Source organism: Condylura cristata, unplaced genomic scaffold, assembly GCF_000260355.1.
Source record: "Condylura cristata isolate star-nosed mole 26May11 unplaced genomic scaffold, ConCri1.0 scaffold00011, whole genome shotgun sequence".
In the NCBI taxonomy this organism is placed as follows: Eukaryota; Metazoa; Chordata; class Mammalia; order Eulipotyphla; family Talpidae; genus Condylura; species Condylura cristata.
Genome location: NW_004567112.1, coordinates 46,718,978 through 46,739,789, shown reverse-complemented (window position 1 = coordinate 46,739,789; position 20,812 = coordinate 46,718,978). Strand labels below are relative to the sequence as shown.

The 20,812-nt window shown below is 38.7% G+C and overlaps 1 protein-coding gene across 5 annotated transcripts in view; it reads right to left on the bottom strand.

Annotated features, from left to right (window-relative positions):
- FAM13C (family with sequence similarity 13, member C) overlaps window positions 1-20,812 on the bottom strand; it is a 115,900-nt gene that overhangs the window by 67,851 nt on the left and 27,237 nt on the right. For all 5 annotated transcript variants that reach the window (XM_012723710.1, XM_012723709.1, XM_004680875.2 and 2 more), the window contains one exon: window positions 8,550-8,668. In XM_012723710.1, the coding sequence (XP_012579164.1) occupies window positions 8,550-8,668 (119 nt within the window). The remainder of the gene's footprint in view (window positions 1-8,549; window positions 8,669-20,812) is intronic.

Below are 20,812 nucleotides of genomic sequence, written 5' to 3'. Positions count from 1 at the left end.
CTGTTGTAGAAGAACCCTTTCAAATCTGACCTTACTCTAGCTTCCAGCCCTTCCAAACCCTTTTCTTGGATCCTTCCTCACTTGAAAGGGTCTTGGAACTTCCTTTCCCCTGGCATCACAGGGGGACAGAACTTTCTTGGTAGGAACACTGCACTAACGGACCCTGAGGGGTTTATGCTTCTCTAAGCATGTGAAGAGATTTTCTTCTGCTGTTACACACAGAGTAAAACATTCAAAGAGGAATTTAGAACACAAATTCTGATTTTAAGCATAACCCAACCCTATATAATCACCAATTTTTATTATTAACCCAACTGGCCTGAATATCAGTTAACTTTCAAGTTTCCTGGAAATAACAAAAATAAATTTATATCTCCTAATAATCTATTATTCCTAACTACCTTACACAAAGATATGACCGTTCAAAAAAATTTTATTTTAATGTGATTGTGATGACCCTAACATATTAATTATGGCTCCATATTCTGAGCAGTGCCTATTATTTTTTCATTTATGAACAATTTCCTCAATTACAAATGCAACAAGGGCTCCACTGGGGAAAATTTGGAAAGCAAAAGCACAAAGAATATTTTTTAAATTATCCATAGTCATCCTACCTAAAAGTAACCACCAACAAACATGGTTTATGTTTTCCAGTATTTGTTTCTGTGTACAATTCTATTTTTAGCAAAAATAAGATCACATTGTAATACTGTTGTGTAACTGCTATTTTTCTGTCTATAAATAGTTCATGAACATGTGCCCTTGTTAATAAAGATGATTAAAAAAAAAAAGACACATAGGTTTAAATATCCATCATGCAGATTGCATTTCTCAGGTGGAAGAGTAGGGTCAGTAGCCTCTTAAGGAGCATTTAGAAAATTGGTGCTATTTTGTGATTGGCACAGAGTCTGGGGGTACACATTCTCTGAACTGAAGTCAGTTCCAACAACAAAGAATTCTTCCCAACCCAGCAGGGCTTCCACAGGCCCTCTGCGAATGTCACAGCAGAGGCACTCTGCCCTCAGTGCAATCCAAACTAGAAAACTCTGAGGGTTAGTGGATAAAACAGAAATATCTAGAATATACAAAGATGAAGAAAGAGACTGAACTGAACTGTCTCAAATACTCTGCCCAGAGGTCCTATCTTATGATTCTATCACATCAGAAATCCAGTCCATGACATTCTAATTCTCTCAAGTTAGAAAGTATTCATTATTTTACTATCTGTGATTGTGGTCAGAAAACTGAAAAATTTATATCCTATGTCTCATTTCAGTTGATCATTTCAACCCTATACTTTTACCATTTCAACCCTATACTTTTCAACCCTATACTTTTACCATTTCAACCCTATACTTTTACCATACTTTTACCATTGCTCACAAAACAAGAACAACTACAGAGGTTATACATTAAAATATCCCTAAGCAATTTTTAACTACAGTGATATATGCAAATATAAATCCTAGATATAATCAAAATATCAAATGCTTTGGAGTTAAATAATATCACCACAAAATGGAATATTTCATAGTCATTAATATTTTAGAATATTTTTCTGGTTAAATACAATATTAAGTAAGAAAAGTTACACAGATATGTGTTTCAGATTTCAGATATTTCACTTATATATGATATATGAAAATATATGTACAATTGGCCCTCCCTGGTGGCGCAGCGGGTTAAAGTACAGCACTGAGAATCTAAAGCCGCTTCCGCATGAGTTTGATTCCCGCCTGCCCCGGAGGTGACCACATGGCGTGGCAGACCTCTCCTGACCAGCCCACTGCTCCCCTTAGCAGTGTACTTCGTCGATCTGCCTGTTCTGTTCCCCACTCTGAGTCTGGTGAAGCCTCTCGACTTCAGTACTCAACTGCTGTGAAAGATTGTGCAGTCAGAATGCGTTCTAGACTAGTTTTATACTCTGCCTTGAAATAAACAGTGCTTGTAACAGGTTCTAATCTGAACGCATCAAGAAACCCCTTTCATACACAATTTTTTATGCCAACATAAAAATAAAAAGAACATTTTTAATATGTACATTATAATAGTGACAATATTTTTATCTAGGTGGTAAGTCTATAAAAAAATTATTAGAATGTTCTGTATTTACCGATATATATGTGTTTCTCTTATTGTTATTTTTTATGAGAAAAGATATGTTTCCTTTTTATCTTTATGTCTAACCGGTGTCCAGAGAAAATGCTATCAATTTATCAACTGACCAAGGACAAAACCCCTTTTAAAAGAAAGAGGGTCCTATTACCAGAATAATCAAATGCAGACTGCTTGATTCAGCAGTTCAAAGCTTTCAGGTGTGATTTCTTTGTTACTCTGCAGCAGGGAAGGGTTATTTTTAATCAGTGACTGTAAAAGTATTAAGTTCTTCCATGTCTAATCCTTTGAACATCTAGCATACTGAGCATGTTCAATGCTGGAGTCAGAAGGGACCTTAGGAAACCTCTGGCCTAAACTCCTGTAAGAGAAGCAGATTCAGGGATTTAGTGACAGAACCAAGGTCACCTGATAGGTATGATAGATGGTACTGCATTTCTTAATTTGAATGTTCTTTTCAGTCTACCAGATGTTTTTTTTTTTTCTGTACTGTGGCATTGAGGACAGGATGAAGAGGTGGGTTGTTGGTGGTGGGGGTGGACAGTTAAGGAGAGCCTTTGACAGATGACCCACTGTATTGCCCAACAGTATACCGGAATCACAACACTGTCAAAACAATCTTTTATTTTTTTATCATTATCCTACTTACGCCTCTTCTCCTCTTAAAAATGTTGAGCTTTGAGCACATTAATGAGCAAGAACATGTTAGCAACATACACTCCTGGTCTGGTATAGTCCACAGTTCAAGAAAGCAAATCATGTTTTCTATATTATTAAAATGCTCTGGATGTTCAGTCTCTTACTAGGTCTTTCTTTTTAGCAGAGCTCATTAAAATTCTGCTTACTTCTATGAATTACATTTAAATAGTAAACAATTAGCTATGAAAACACACAGGAGCTGTCTATCTCAAAAACAGATGAAAGGACCTGTCCCCCATGTAAAAGTTGTAGCCAACAAAACTTCCTCTTTCTATAAAGCAGCAAAGCTTTCCTTTCATCTGGAATGTTGCAACTATAGTTATAACCATCAAAGGCCATTATCCTTGCTAATACCCCAATCTTTAATCCCCTGTAACTGGGGACTTCCAGATGAAGAGATTAATGAACTTCACTTCGCAAATGAAACCACTAACTTAATTAGTAGTAGCACAATGCTATAGAATAGCTCCTATTTATACAGTCTTTAACAACATTAAAGGTTTAATGTTGTCATAAATTTTAATACAGAAATCTTAAACACAAGTGAGCTAATCACTCTCAAAAGTAAATTTACATAGCTGGGTTAGAAATCCCCAACTTCATTAGTATTCTCTAACATTCATAAATTCACTTTTGACATATCTGAGGGTTTATAGTAATGGCACTGGCAGAAGCTATAAAAATCAATCAAATTGATGCATATTCATCAAGTGGCTCCTCTAAACAGATTGATGGTACTTTTCTAGGTTCTATTGTTACAGAGCAACCAATGTGAATTGGTTTGCTTGTCTGTGTGTCCTCAACCATGCCCTTAAGGTTCAACTGCACTGCAGACACACACAAAAAAGCTCAATAATGATTTTATTTACAAGGGAAAAAAAGCAAAGGTACAACCCAGGGACAGAGAAGTTGTTACAAGATAACTAATGTGTCCTACCAGTTCCCCTGACCTGGAACCCCAATAGCACCCCAAAGGTTGGGCAAGAGCCAAGCAACCAGCCACCAGCCACCAGCCACCAGGTGAGAGAGAGACCCTCAGCCCAACATGTCTAGTCTTATATCCAAAACCCCAAAATGGCTGGTTAACTCTGCCCCTAGATCCTAACAGTCCTCCCTTTAGTATTGTTGGGATTTGTGGTTTCCATGTCTGGAGTGGGGGTAGAGTCCATAAAACCTGTATCTGCAGAGTTATTTCAGAACATCCTTTCCCCCTAACACTACTACTAGGGAAGTAAAGTCCTAGCAAATCACATTTTTTCTGGATGTCAAAGTATAAAATAAGAGTTGATGAAAAGATTACTAAGGCTTCATTCTTGCTCTAAGTACACACAGTTCTATAGTTTTACATATTTTGAAAAACTCCAAATATTAAGGAGCATGCCAGAGTGTTGTAACATGTAACCCCTCTACAGAGATGCACTGAAAATCCAAGTTAAAATATAAACAACTCATCTCTGCACAGGAGATAATTAAGACTGTATCAGCCATCACCTTACTAGGGCTTACAATCAGGCAGCTTGAGTCCCCAAGAAGAGGAGTTGCTGGAGAAGAAAAGAATTGAAAAAGGCATTATAAATCAACTACCTAAAAGAGCCCGGCAAAGACCAGAAGTCAATGAGGAGGTCTAAGTGGGAACTTGAAAAATAAGAGAGGTACTCCAGCTAATTATTGCCTTATTGGAAAGGCAGCCTTGGGGTTTCTACATCTATATATTATTGTGATTTTTAAATATTAAATCAAAGTATTTGAAAACACTATGAGTCAAATATACATGCAAATACTATGCATATACAAATACATATAAACATTTATATAGCTATACATACCCACACATATAGATATACTAGAAACACCTGCAGGAAGGACACCAAATGTGAACTCTGATGTGGTGGGAATTGTACTGCCAAGGGATTATAATATAGCAATGAGGACACAGCAAATAGGAGAAAGGGTGTAATGAAAGATCAAGGAGGGCTAAAATGGTTTCTGTTCTGCTCAGAGAATTTAGTACAGCAAGCAAACATATAGGTAAAAGAGGATTAAGAAAGTGGTTTCATATCACATAGTCCTAAGTACCTTCTGTGATTGTGATATATGCTTTAGAGTTTTTCCCTGAGAAAATAAAGCTGTAAGTCGTAAGCATAATAATCTCCACATCCCTTGTACCCCTCCCCCACAGGATTCTGCAGTAAATTAAGTAAATTAAGGACCTTGAAATGGGCAGATTATTATGGAATATCTGAATCAGACCAATCTAATCACAAGAATATCTAATCACATAGAAAATCCTTTCTGGAAATGATCAAAGGGAAATGTATGAAAGAATGCTCAAAAAAATGCAACCCTACTTGCTTTGGGAAAAAGGCTATGAGCCAAGGATGCAGGCAACCTCTGGCAACAGGAAAAGACAAGAAAATGAACAGACTCTTCCCTAGAGTCTGTAGAAAAGAGTAAAGGTCTGTCCTTGATTTTAACCCAGTGAGATTTATAGTGGACAGTCTACAGAACTCTTAAGCCAGTAAGTCTGTACTGTTTAAAGTCACGGCTTTGCCTTTTTTTTTGTTTTTAGTAGCAACAGAAAAACAACACCTATATATAAATCCAAACTTTGGCAGTAACATTCATAAACCTTCCTGAAAACCATTCACAGACATGATAAATGTTGCTGATATTAGAGACAAAGATACAGAAGACATATATTCTGAGAACCAAAGGTATGAAACTATTTTTCCTGGTCACGCTCCCAATCAGCCCAAAAATACCATAACCTGTCCACAAGGATGCAGTCATCCTCTGAAAACTGCTCCTTTAAGTATTACTCAAATGACATGTGACTTCTTGAAAGCTCTGCTTCAGAAAGGTCTTCTTTTCCTAGAATATTTATTATGCTTAATAACATTCTCCTTTGATAGCCAAGAAGGTGACAGTTCATCTTGTGTTTAACTGTATCATTTATTTATTGATAAAACATTCATTTATAATACTGTACATGACTTCGGGGATAGACACCTGCTGAGATTTAGCTTGGCTTTTCCCCCTCACTTTGAGCTACACCCGGGGGTTCAGTTACCGTATCAGGTCTCTATCAAGTTCCTGTTGGGCACATTATGCCTGAACCTGGTCATTTAATGGCTTAAAATGGAAGGGGTTTATTATCAAGATTGTCAACTACCTGACTCAAAGTTGGTTTTAGCCTCTGCTCTCATTTCACCAGTTCATCAAATTTCACAATCTCTGTAATATCCTGAAATTATTTTTAAGTTCTACTAGAATGTCCTTGAGTGACATCACCAAGCCTGTGAAAAGTAAATCTGTACTATGAAGGTTAACAACCCAATCTAAATACTAATCCACATAACTGACCTAACATCACTCCTGCTGTGACTTAACTCCAGAACCTATGATTGTCAACACTAGTACATGGAATATCCCAACAGGCTGCCTGTTTTGAAAATTAGGTCCTGGGAAAATGAAAAATGGAGAGAAAACAAACAAGGTATTTGTATAGAAGTTTCTAAGATACAGAGGAAGGAAGATCTGTTTTACATGGAGAAGTGGGCAATCTGTTGGGGAGACACACCCGAGTTTATTAGGAAGGCTACCCAGGGACTCTGCTCTGGGTCATTTTCCTGATACACATTTTGTACAAACACAAGCGTTTTACATAAACCTGCTATATGTGAACATCTTTTTCCTGAGGAAAGGCTCCACACATTGCCGAGTATCTAAATAAAGCTTTCACTCCCCACACCCAAATACAAGAATGAAGTCCTGTTTCCTCATCTGGATGATTCTCATTCAATATATTCAGCCTCTTCACTTGTTGTATATGAATGAGTCCCACCACAGCGTGCTTTAAACCTCTGACTTGCCCTATGATAACAATATTACCACTTAACCTTTTCCAACACAGATGACAGATAAAATGGTTTTATGTTTACTGAACATCAGCATCTTTGAAATGATTAATTGCTAATATCATTTCTCCCTATCAACCTCTGCAAATATCCACCCCAAAGGGCTACCATCTAGACAAATAAGAATGTTTTAGATTTTTTTATTATTTTCTGTTGTGTCAGTTACCAGTCCAGGGTGGGGAAAGAGATTACTGCCTGAATTGGTATTAGTCTAGCTAAAACAGCTTAGGTCAATAAGTCCCCAAATACGAGAATGTCCCTATCAAGAGAGAAATGACCAGGTTGGATCCCACCCAACCAGAGCTCAAGTACAACAATCACACACAGGAGCTGGTAACTCCTGAGGAACTGATCAGAGGGAAGTGGTCACAGGTGCCCACAAATCCAACTGGATAGTAGATCACCTTGCTTTTAGGGTTCCCCTTCAGCCCTTTGGAATGTTATGCTTCTAAATATAGTATGCTGAATATTTGCAGGGCGAGGGGAGATTAGCAGGTATTTTTAGTCATGTTTATTTATATATACATCAGTGCTCATCTTTGTACAATGTATGCTCTTTTCTCAGGTGTAGTCTCTACAGAGTCCCACCACTGATTCACCAGTGCACCATCACCATAGTCCCCTGTGCTCTTCCTGCCCTCGTTTCGATCCCTTTCCCTCCCCCCTACCCTGAAGAATGAACTATAAGTCAGGCATTCTGAATACTTTATTTTTAAAGATATTAAAACAGCATTATTTTAATATCTTGAGAAATTTAACTTTTAAATAAAAATGTTTTTTATAGTGGTGATTTCAAATGTAAAAATACTAATTTATTACTTTAAGGAGATGCTTATAAGTATGTCTTTAAATTTATTATAGAGATGCCATTGTTTTATAATACTATTTAAGTTTCAACAGTATGTTGGATATTTTAAAGCACAATTACACCGTAAGAGAATCGTCTTGTCATTTTTAATACATCAAGACTGTGCTGCCTTGGAAAAACTTTCTAAAGGTCATGTTCAGAAGTACATCACTCTCTTTCCCCCGAGAGAAAGCTATGATTACATTGTACACAAGATCCTACAAAGACAGCTGACACAACTAGCGGTTGAATTTTCTTCTGTTTATTTCCAGAAGAGACTTTCCATAGACAGCTGCAATGCCAGGCTCCCATCAAAAAGCCATGTCAACCCTGCTTCAGACAGCTTTCCACCCATATCTTTCTTGGGACTCACTCTGCCTCTGGCAGGGTCTAGCAGACTGAAGAGGCTAGCCTGAGGCTACTTCCAGCTGTAAGTGTTGCTCACTTGGATCAGCAACGAGCCACACCTTGCTATGCTGCAATCCAGGCATCTGTCCATTGAAACTCTGGCTCAGCCTTTTCCCTTGTGCAACATCAGGCCTTAATGTCTCAGGCTCTGCTCCACCTCCCAAAGATTAGGCTGTGAGTACCCACTTAATGAGGAAGTGGTGAAGACAAAATGAGATATATGTAAGAAGTAATTGGCTTGATGTCTACACTGTCATCACTAATTATTATTATCACAGAGGAAAACTTAATCATCTCTAGCATAAATGAAAGAGGACAAAATGAAATCAGCCTCTCTCTCCAAGGGACTAATGCCTGTACTCTGTGAGCCTGAAGGTGGATTATCTTCAAACTAAAGACAAAATTCTGTTAAACTGAGATTCAATGACTCTCTTCAGCAGCTTCTCTGATTCTACAGGATATCAACAAAAGTCACACCGTGTGACTCTTTGTGGAGCACAAGCAAAGCATTTTGGGAAGAATCCCAGGTACAGCTTAACTTCTGCAAACAAAGGGCCCACCTGGGTTGAAGCCTCACTGTTTCTTGGCACTTGAAGGTGTGGTTTTGTGGACTCTGCTGAGCTGGTGTCCCAGCTCTCCCACGACACTCTGACTGTCCAGGCAGAACGTGCTCTGTTTCCTGCAAGAAGAGCCAAAAAAATGCATGAGTTATCAACTGTTAGTTCTATAGGATTCTCCATGTGGGGACTGGCTCTTAGGCAGAGGCACAGCACACATAGCACTCTACCACTGTAGTGCGTCAAGGATCCCCACGAATGACCCCAAACTTGAAAGATCTGTCAGTTTGCTGCAAGATGACAGAAAAAAGGGGAAAAAATTAAAGCCTAATATTAAAAAGATAGGATACATTCATACAATAAAAACCTTACGACATTAAAACTATATTATTGAATAGAATAAATATATCTGAAAATACAATTTCTAGAACAACATTCATTGTGCAGGTAAAATGAATGTATACACACACACACACACAAATTGGAATAATATCAACCAAAATCTCAACAGTGACTAATTCTGAGATATTTCTTTACATAACTCATCTGTAATAGGACATTCAAGTTAGTCTAAAAAAATAAACAAATTACTTTTATAAATTCCAAATCCACTGTATCCAAAGAAATCACTACAGGTGATGCATTGCAAGCTAGTTGCAGCTGCTTCAGTGTGTGTTAGAGCCCCAGCCCTGGAGGTGATCCACATGGCACGGCAGACCTTTCCTGTCTCGCCCGCGGCTCCTCTCAGCAGTGTACTTCATCGATCTGCCTGTTCTGCTCCCCACTCTGTCTCTGGTGAATCCTCTCACCACCCCTGCACCTCTGACCTGTACCCCAGTCTAAATGCATCAATAAATCTGTTTTGCCCTCCCTGGTGGCGCAGCGGGTTAAAGAACAGCACTGGGAATCTAAAGCCGCTTCCGCATGAGTTCGATCCCCGCCTGCCCCGGAGGTGACCACATGGCGTGGCAGACCTCTCCTGACCCGCCTGCTGCTCCCCTCAGCAGTGTACTTCGTCCATCTGCCTGTTTTGCTCCCCACTGTGTCTCAGGTGAACCTTCTCACCACCCCGTACCAGGCCTGTACCCCAGTTCTGTATGCACAACTAAATAAATCTTTAAAAAAAAATAAATAAATAAATAAATAAATAAATCTGTTTTAAAAATCACTACATCAGTCATCCTGTGGTGCAAACTACGTATTAATTCAGAAAAATTCCAAGATGCTAAATTCTCTAGAGGATATCATAAAGTACTAACATTCCCCCTAAGCAAAAATGAATCTGAGTTCAATGCAAGGACACACAGACCAAAAAGGAAAGACATATGAATAGTCAGCAGCTGAATCACCAATTGGCACAACTGAATGGTGTCAGACCTCAGGCAAATTTTCCATATAATAAAATAACCTCTCTGTACCTGATAAGAACTACTAAAAACCAAGTCATTGAGAAATTCAGTAAATCCAGATGTCTACCATCATGCATTCAAAATATTCAAGTGATACGGTGAATTTGGGTCTGTGTATTGTGAAACTATGCAGGCAAAGCCTCTCCATTAGGGATGAATTCAGTACAAGTGTCAGTGTTGAAGGTATCTCAGAAGGTAATTTTTCAAATGCTAGGATAATTTAGTGGGGCTATTCACCCTAGTAGACAGCAAAAGTTTCTACAACAAGACCATATAAGTACTTTCCTATATAAGCATAAAGTGGGATGGGAAAGTAGAGCTGAGGAAAAATAAATAAATTTGTTAGTTACGTAAGCTTAACTGAATATATCAATTATCTGGACTTCAGCTTTCTTGTCTGTGAAATGAGGGTAATATGCCAAATACACAAGGTTGTTGATCAAAATATCATTAGAACTTCTTTAGGGACAGCCAACTAACAGCATAGGGTGGATAGGAATAACTATAATAATATTCTTGAAATTTCTTGAAGCTTAACTTCTGTAACTAGTATTAATCAGAAGTTTGAAGTTTAATACAAATGAATTAAGACAGAGCAAAAACCTTGTAGTGGAATGTTTGTTTCATGTTTCCATACTAACATTTACATTATTTTAAATATTATAGAACTGGAGAAATGTCTTTTTCAACCACTAAAATGTTTAAATTAGATAATTCTACTTTATTCATATTTTATCATTTTCAGAAAGAGTACGGTTTCTTTTTTTGAAAATAGCATTTTATCTACTCCTCCATACCCCTGTGGGGTTGAGAAAGGTTAGTGGTTCAGATTCCCAGGGATTTTACAATTTATCTTAGAGATGAATAAGGGAGCTCTTATTTACATGGAGGAAATGTTACCATATTCTTGAGGTAGAGCTCTCCAAGGATTGCAATACAACTTTTCTCCAGTATGTTGGGTAAGCAGTATTTGGGGACAGCTGACAATCAAGTCCCTGATACAAATGGAGAAAAGCAATGCTGCCAGCAATGCTTCCTTCCCCACTGAGAATTTAAAACGTTAATGTGATCTAGAGAGTTGTGAAAGAATATGCAAAGTTTGGTGTAACTCATCCTAAATATCAACCAACAACAGACTCTGATGCAAAATGTATGTGTAATTACAATGATAGATGCTGCTTTCCTAATGACAAGTAGACCATACTCCAAAGTGCTGATCTCCTGAAATACTCTCATTTGATAAAATGATACACAGCATCTCTCAGAAAAGGCAGAATGTGTCCTCTTAAAAAGCTTTTATAGGCTTAAAACATACTTTGTTCTAAGGAAAAGAAATAGTTATTTAGTTAGTCCCTCCCACTCCATCATCTCCTTGTAAGATGAAAACCAAAAACTGCAGCTAATCCCATGAAAGAATCATTGAGACTTCAGATGATTTCAACTTGGAAGCTCTAAGTCATGATAGTGAAGCACTAAACACCACGATGCAGAGGTTAAGACCTCTCCATTGTGTCCTCAGTGAATTGCTGACCTAATCAGCCATGAGAAATTATAAATATTTTTTTTTAAAGATTTATTTATTTGTGCATACAGAACTGGGGTACAGGCCAGAGGCTCAGGGGCGGTGAGAGGCTTCACCAGAGACAGAGAGGGGAACAGAACAGGCAGATCGACGAAGTACACTGCTGAGGGGAGCAGCGGGTGGGTCAGGAGAGGTCTGCCACACCATGTGGTCACCTCCGGGGCAGGCGGGAATCGAACTCATGCGGAAGCGGCTTTAGATTCTCAGTGCTGTGCCTTAACCCACTGCGCCACCAGGGAGGGCCCAAAAATTATAAATATTTTTAATTCTGAGTAATATTTGCTACACAGCTATAGATAACTAAAACACCAGTACTAATCTATCTAAAATACTCTCAGTTATAAAATCCATCAGCTTGAATAACAGCTTTTTGGGAAAAAAAAAATAGGTCACATCAAATCAACCTTCAGTTTTAGGATCCACTCAGATATGAAAGGTGAAAGTGAGAAAAAATGTATATAATAGCATAACAGCATCAAGAACTGCAAAGCATGCCAGCTGGACCATACCTCTGTGAGAAATTTAAATTTATTCTTATCAGGACATATCCAAGAAAAGCAACTTTAAAAGTATAACTGGCCTACCCTGGAGGTACAACAGGTTAGGACGCAGCACTGCAAGCTAGCTGCAGCACTTCACTGAAAGTTCGAACCCCAGCCCCGGAGGTGATCCACATGGTGCAGCAGACCTCTCCTGACCTGCCCGCTACTCCCCTCAGCAGTGTACTTTGCAGATCTGCCTATTCTGTTCCCCACTTTTTTTCTGGTGAATCCTCTCACCACCCCTGCACTTGTGGCCTGTACCCCAGTTCTATATATGTACATGCATGAATGAATAAATAAATCTTTAAAAAGTATAACCCGGAAGACTCAAGAACCTGATAGGACATAGGGGAGAAAAACTCAATTCTTGGTTGTTTCAGTTTTTTTTATTTTTAATTAGGTACTTTTCCTTAAAGGAGGAAGGTAGAAAGAAAGGAATACCATTCTTATTAATGTACAGTAGCTTTCAAAGGTATTGTGATGCCAGGTGTCATTTATTCATAAAGATGTAAGAGGGGTGGGAAATAAGAACAGCATTAATCATATTTGTCTGCCTCTGTAAGAGCCACTTAGTCATATACCTGATACCTGAGACCAGGCCTTACCTCGAGGTGAGCTCTTATCGACTCTAGGTGAACCCTACCACCTAGCCAGTGACAGGACTAACCAGGGCTGTCAAAGAAAATCCCACATATGTGACAGCGTGAGAACTGACATGTTCGCCTCAACCTTCCTACTAATGATAACACCTGGACAGAAGAACCTATTTGATTACCTTTGTACAATTAAGCTTCATTATATCTTTGTCTGGAATCAGCTGTAACACCCAGCTCAAAAATTCTAGATTAAAGCAACATGTTTAGCCTGAGATTGAGATACAGGTGCACTCAAAATGAAATCACCTACTACAAACACAGATGTTAAATAGTTATCAAAGTTACCTAAAAGTGAGTAAGACATCCTTACCCAAAGAACAGTAAATGTATTCTTTGACAGGAGTTTAAGAGGACAGACTAACTTGCTTACTGCTAATGTATTTGTCACTTGGGCAGGTCCAAGAAGAGCAAAGGTAAGAGAAGCCAATATTCTCTACCCACACTCATCCTTCTGGTGCCTGACCACATGTAACCTGACATGGCACCTGGAAGAGATACCACGCTGTATCTTTCCCTTCTCCCAGCTTTCTCCTCTACCCTTGTACCTCGCTTCCCAAATGTCCCACTTTCATCCAGTCTCATGAAGTGATTTCTTGGTTCTCTGCTGTATATAGAAACAGTCAAGTTAAATAAGCTATAGGAAGATTGTCCTTACTTATAAAAACCCTCACTTAATTGTTTTCTAATTCTTGGACAGAGTAGGATGATGTACACAAAGACAAGAGAGAAGCTGTCAGCTTGAGAGGCTCAAAATCCAGCTTACCCAGTGTTCCGCAAACACCCAGGCTGGGTAGGATCATCGTTGGTTCAAACAGCTTGAACAAGAACCTTAGAGTCCTTAGAGTCATCCCACAAGTTATGGGGAACAAGCCTGCAGGGAGACAGCAACTTGGGGCCTGCAAATTCCTATAGCTATTCTCTGACCTCCACTGCTCTCCCCCCAACTGTGCCATTTAGTCTTCTAATGCCCGGGCTTCTGCTGCCACCCTTATATACTCATCTCGCGCTCAGGTGCACCCACGCACAGGCGCACTCCTGGTCCTGCCATCAGGCCAGCGTATAAGACCACAGGTGTCCCTCATAGATGCTAATGGCAGGAGGGCAGGAAAATCCTGATAACTACCATTTACTCTACGACCAATCAAGGGAAATTAGCTTCTTCTAAGCAGAAATGGTAAAATATATTTTATCTTTGTTGGAATTGTTGAGAGTTCAACTGACTCTTGTAGATTTGAAGAGAATCTAGTTCTGATTCAATGACACAGCCACTGCTTTGGGCTCTCCAAGTTCCTCGATTTGTACCCATCATGACCCAGAAAAAAAGAATAGATTTTTCCTTCCCAATCTACATTTCTTCTCAGCTTTCACCAAAGTAGAATATTACCCTTGGGTCTCAAAAACATATCCATCCTCTAAATCTTCCTCAACTGGTCAACCAAAACAATTTTTTTTTCATCTTTTCACACAAGGCTTAATCTCTGTCCAAAGCTGATAAATAAACTTTTATTTCCTTCAACTTCTGGCTTAAATTTTAAATTAAAAATTTTGATAATTAATCATTCCATTCCTAATAGCCTTTACAAAAGCATCTTATTCCCAGTTCTAATCACTGCAAGATTAATGATGCTGGTTGCCCCATAGTTTGCAAAAACATTACATATTCAACTTAAGAATGAACAAGAAAATGTGGTATAAATTGATCCTATATCACCCTAGAGTTCCTTTTCCCTTAACCAGCACGCCTTTGTGAAACTGACTTAAAATCCTTTTGAAAAAGTGGGAATTTTAAAGATATTTACCCCTGACTGAAAGAGCAATTGAGGCTCTCCCTGGTGGTACAAGAGGTTGAAGCACAGCACTATGAAGCAATCCTAAGCCACTGCAGCACAAGTTCGATTCTCAGCCAGCGAGGTGACCTACAAGGCAAAGCAGACCTTGCCTGTCTCTCCCACTGCTTCCCTCAGCAGTGTGTTTCAGTTGATCTGCCTGTTCTGCCCCCCACTCCATCTCTGGTGAATCCTCTCACTACCCCCCATACCTCTAGCCTATACCCCAGTCCTCATATGCATAAGTAAATAAATCATTTTTCAAAATAAAGGAACAATTAGATTATCACAGTTATTTCATAATTGGAGGGAAAGATGCCCTAGTAGAGCAGATTTAAATTTCCATTAAAAAATGTATGTTTGATATTTTAAATATTCTGGCCCCTTAAGAAACAGGCAACTTAGAGAACTGCTTATTCAGAACTACTGTTTAAATAATGTCAACATCCTATATCACAATTCCTACTCAGAAGTAAATATAAAAGAATATGAAAGAAGGCTGGTCTAGGTTTAAAAATCCCACTCATTCACAAAGTGGGATCGCCTCTGATTCCATTTTTATCTGTAATACAAAGATATTACCCAACTCACTCTATACAGCGGGAAAAAAAAGAAAAAAGAAAAAAACAACAACTCTGGTACAAAGAAGACACTGAAATAACTCAAAAGATATCTTCTCCCTTATCCACTTTCCAGATCAAATTGCATTCACCAAATACCTGATATGCATGTACCAGATACACAGTCCCTTTTAACTTACATTTTCTCACTTAAAACTGGACAGTAGATTTGAGTTATCCAGTTTCCTCAGTGAGAGTAATCAAGTGAAAACAAAAGAGATGACTTATCAAGCCAGAAAGATTACCTTTTATGCATGAGATGCTGATTTAGTAACGAGTTTGATGTCCTCTAGTCAATGGAAAATGATGGATGGGTGGTTCAAAGTCAGTGAAGTGGTAGAGCACTTTCCAGAGGGATTTAAGGCAAGAACAAGCTTTTCAGACTTCAGAAGAGGAAGGTGGAAACAGGGCACAATTGGTAAGAGGTCCAGGATTTCCTTATAAAGCTAGCAAGTTCCATTTTCTAGAGTAAGGAAACCAATCTAAAGCTGGGCTGGAGGGCTACATTTGCTTGACAGGTGAGTCCCATAAGAGCAGGCTGACTTACTTATTCGATTTATAATGTGGGCTGAGTCACTGGGGTAGCCTCCATTAGGTGAATATCAATATAGGAATTAAGTTTATCACCATAAAGCTGAGAAGTATCCCATGCAAATCAGTATGAACTGTCACATTGAACAAAATGTAACAGCTGGGGTGGATGGTATTTAAAGGTAAAATCAATAGAGCATACACAGTCCTGAGGTATCTGGGTTGTCAGTGGTATTTATTTTTTCTCCTCTGCAGCATGTGGATAAAGGACACAGGGACTCAGAAGTACGATAAATGCATAAGGAAGTGAAGGTCCTTCTTGAGTGAGTTTGCAGAGACTGAGGACTAAGGCAGGCAGAGGTTAACCAGCTCTGCGAGAAGTAAGAGGAGCCAACTTTGTTGTGAATTCCCAACATCTAAGTAACTGGCTCCAGGAATCCTCATACTCTGCTCCTGAAGAGTCAGGCCTTGAATAAATCTTCAACTTTCCTATTCACTTGTGAGATGTCACTGAGCTCCAAAAAGGACAACATTCTAGGAAAGCAGGGGACAAGTAGATTCTGGTCTTGTGAGACTAATTTGCTTTACTACCTAAAAGCATGGTATCTTAAAGGGCAAAGCTCAGGCTCTGAAAAATATACCCTGACCTTTGAACCAGCCACATCCCCCAACGCCTGTAAATCTCCTCACTTGGGCAGTGTAACCCCTAGCATTCAGGAATAAGCCATCTCTTCAACTTTCTGGGCTCTCTGAGTTTCTAAATAAATTTATCATTCAAATATGCAGTTCCATATTTATAAATATGCAAAATACACAACAGGTGCTATGTCCTGTGCCTTTCCTAGATTCTGCCCCCAGGAAGCTCACAATCAAGTAGTAATGATGGTGGTAGCTGTGGGGGAGGGGTGGCTTGAGGGAGGGGGGTAAGTGGACACAAACCATATACAGCAATTACACTGGAGTATGATCAATTGCATGGCAAGAAAAAGGTAGTGTAAGATGTGCTGGGAACACACAGGAATAACAAATCCAATTCATGGGCAATGCATCACTCAAGTGACCTAAAGGATACAGGGACACAGAATGTACCAGAGCAAACATGTAAGGAAGGTATGATTTGATCAAGAAACTCAGAGAGGTTGACTGTGTTGGAGTTAGAGTTTCACACAGGTGAGGATGGTAACCAATTAGACTGGCCAGGGAGAGGCAGGGGCCAGAGCCTAAGAACCCAATAGGTCGTGAAGAATTCAGGCTTTCTTATGAAGGCATTGGTAAGCTACTGAATATGTAAGTGAGGTGTTTCTAGATAAGCACTGAAGAAAGCTCATTTGGGCCCTGTGAGGCGCATGGGTTAGAAGATGTGCAAGGAGAGTAAAAGAAGGAAAAACAGTGAGACAGTTAGAGGACCACATGTAAGAAATGACTGTCACTCATAATACAAGTTGGTATTCAGAAAACCTGGTTGGCTTACAAACCATTAAATAAGGAGAAACAATAGGTCTGGTGATGAAAAAGATGCAGTTGAATGAGAAAGAGGAAAGACTAAGGATGAGTCTCTGACTTGGAAAATGGGATGAGAGTCTCTGACTTGGAAAATGGGATGATATTGCTTCTCTCTGAAATGGAAATAGGAAGAGAAACAGTGAGCATTAAGAGGTCCGTATTAGTGCCTAGGAGGCATCCAGGAAGGCAATGAACTAAAAGTAGATGAACTAAAATCCCAGAGATAGATCAGGGCTAGGAATATATATTTGAGAATGAGCATGAAAGTAATAACTAAAACTAAAAGTGGTATTCAACCATTCAGCATATGCAAAGAGACCAGAGAAACCCTGGAAGAGAACCCTGAGAAACACCAATATTTGTGGGACTGATGATATCTTGTTAAGTTAAAAAAGTCAAACTGAAAAATTACATATAAATAATAAGAGCTATGGGGAAAGAAGAAGAGCAAGTATGTGTATATTATTGTGGACTTTTTTCTATGGAACATGTTAAGTTATAATCCATTCTCTTACTGAAGCTGATTAATGAATATATATTACTTTTATAATTTAAATAAAACTATTTAATATTAAAGACATTTAAGAGGCAGGTGGATGAAAAAAAATGACAACAAAGAAGACTAAGAAATAAAGACGGGAAGAAAATGCAAAGAGAAAGCTTATTGTTTGATTCTACTTACATCTTATTTCAATAACATGCTATAGGATTTTAAGTCCATGTAGAAAACCAGGGTAAAGCAATAAAAAAAATAAAAATTATTATAAGAGCACTCAGAACTATAATTTCTCTCTGAAGATGTTATAAATAATGGTCTTTAAAATAGGTGCCACTGTTACAATCTACTTATGTAAATTTTTTTTAAAAGACATGTAATTTTCATCAGCAAGAAATGAAAAATCATGAGCAGATGAGACAACTGGAGCAGTGAGTCAGCGCCTATAAAAATAGCAACACAAGCTGAAGTGTTTCTACTGGAATGTGGTCACATCCACAGGCAAAAGCCTTAAAGACCAAAATGGCCCCTTTGGCAAGTCTCACGCATTACTGGACATGGCCTCTCATGCCTATTACAGACACTAAGGGTTCATTTAGACTTAAAAAATTACTATAATTTTGAAAGTCAGAAATGCCAAATTATCTGATTTTAATTAGTTAAATATTTTTGTATATTTTAAATCATCTCCCTTTGAGTTTACATATAAGCCCCTTGAAGTACCTCTGATATACAGGCCATTACCTTTCCAGGAAAAAGTACCTTTTTTTCCCACTGAAAATGTGAACAGCCTGTTGATATGGAATCTCTACCATGTTATTTTCTGAAATTATTAAAATGTGACTGTATTCTTTGCTTTCAAATATCCCCAATGTTTCATTTCACAAGCACTTTTATTTATTTTATCTAGTTTGTCAGGAATCAAATTATTCTTCTACTCACAAAGCAGCCAGGTGAAAAAATGCAAAATTATTATCACAAATATTACCCCAGTTCTTCAAACTTCTCCACTAACATCAAACACAAGGAGAATTCAGGCTTGTTGTATTCTGAGAAGTGCCATACTCAATGAGCATAGGGGCGAAGGTGGGTTTCTCATTATTAATAAACTCAGGTTCAATGATGGCTACTAATTCAAACCTATATTGACTACTTTCTGCAGTGCTAGGGAAAATTCTAGTGGTAAGACTGAAATAGCAAGTGTAATGGACCATCACTCCGGAAACAACAAAAAAAGTAAAAAGTTCTAGGCTTGTGATAAGTCACCGTAAACCCTACTTACTGACTCTACAACAATAACTGATAATCATATCACTAAGTCTAAGAGCATCCCTCAATGGATATAAAATAAGTTGGGGTGCTTGCTCTGTCCTGAGTTCCCTTCCATTCACACCTTTAGCTCTCCCAAGACAGTTTCTGGGAAGCCTGCCTCACTCCCTTCTTACTTATATCCTACCTTTGTTCAAAGTGCTATAATAAAAATACCATCACCTGGGTGACTTAAACAACAGAAATTTATTTCACAAATTCTGGAGTCCAATTTTAGAGTCCCGAGCAAGGTTCCTGGAAATACATTGCTTGATGAAATCCCCTTCCCAGTTTGTAGATAAATGCCTTCCTGGAGCTTTACATGGCAGAGCTTTACATATTCTTGTGTTCTCTCTTCTCATAACGGGACTAATCCATCTCCCAAAGACCCCATTTTTCAATACCATGACATTGCAGATTAGATTTCAACTTATGAACTTGGAGGGTGGGGGACACACAAATATATCCCATGGATCCTGAGTGATCTACCTCAAATTATGTCTCCTCCAATGGTGTCGGGTCACATCAGCAACAGTGTCTCTCCTAGATTCCCCACTGATTCACTGTTGTTTTTAATCCTGCACAGCTGTTCTGTGAACATATACAGACCCTGTATGTCTGCTTTTGTCTCCCAAGTTAAAATGTAAGCACTGCAAGGCCCTCCCTGGTGGCACATGGGTCAAAACGCAGCTCTATGAAGCTATCCACAGCCAGGGCTGCATGAGTTCAATTACCAGCCAGGAAGCTAACACACATAGCATGGCAGACCTCTCCTGACCCACCTGCTGCTCCCCTCAGCAGTGTACTTGGTCGATCTGCCTGCTCTGCTCCCTATTCTGTCTCTGGTGAATGCTTTTACCCTCACACCTCTGGCCTGTACCCCAGTTCTTGTATGCATAAATAAATAAATAAATCTTTAGAAACATATGTAAGCACTGCAAAGGAGGGTAGCTGTGTGTTACATTTCTTTCACTCTGTCAAGCTACTTCAGCACTAACAAAGTAGTTTTTAATTCATTCATTCAGTTAAAACACAATCACTGAGTGCCACTGCCCGACATGAAGAAGCAGGTGTGGACTTGGAAAATCTAATCACACGTACACATGTGTACACACACGAACCACAATCTAAAAACTCTATAATTGGGGACTAAATTAATGGAAATGCCATTTAAATTTCTGGAAAGTTGGAGCCACAAAATATTTCACTGAACTGTCAGAGTCTCACTTCTAGCATGCTAATTTCTGTAAGTAATGAGGTTGGAGTTTGGCCTCGCGAAGGGCCTTGCACAGCTGTTTCACTGAATAAATATACTGCCAAGTACTAACAGCAGCTACATCTACAGTATGTAAACTTCCCAAACTGCTTTCCCAGCTATTAGGATAACTTATCAGATTTTTTTTTTAATGACACCATTTCTATACTAGGAAAAAATCAGTTTTAAGTGCTTCACCTGATTACATTATTAAAATGTTTAACCATTTTTCATAGATGATGGTCATGTAAAATTCAATCCAGACTTTTTCTTACAAATTCTGAGTAAATGAAAGCTTCAAACACTGATCTTCATCCAAGTGATAAACATAACACAACATTAGACAAGGCATTCCATAGCTTTCAACACTGAGCTCAAAACAGATTTCTATATTAATGAGGGACATGTGTCTCCTATGCTGTGGAACCAGTCACTTAGGATTTGAAAGAGTCTAACTGTTGCCACAAATGTCAAGAAGTTAACATAAAGGAATATCATGTCACTCCAACATTTTCCCTGTGAAGAGTTTGTAGAAATA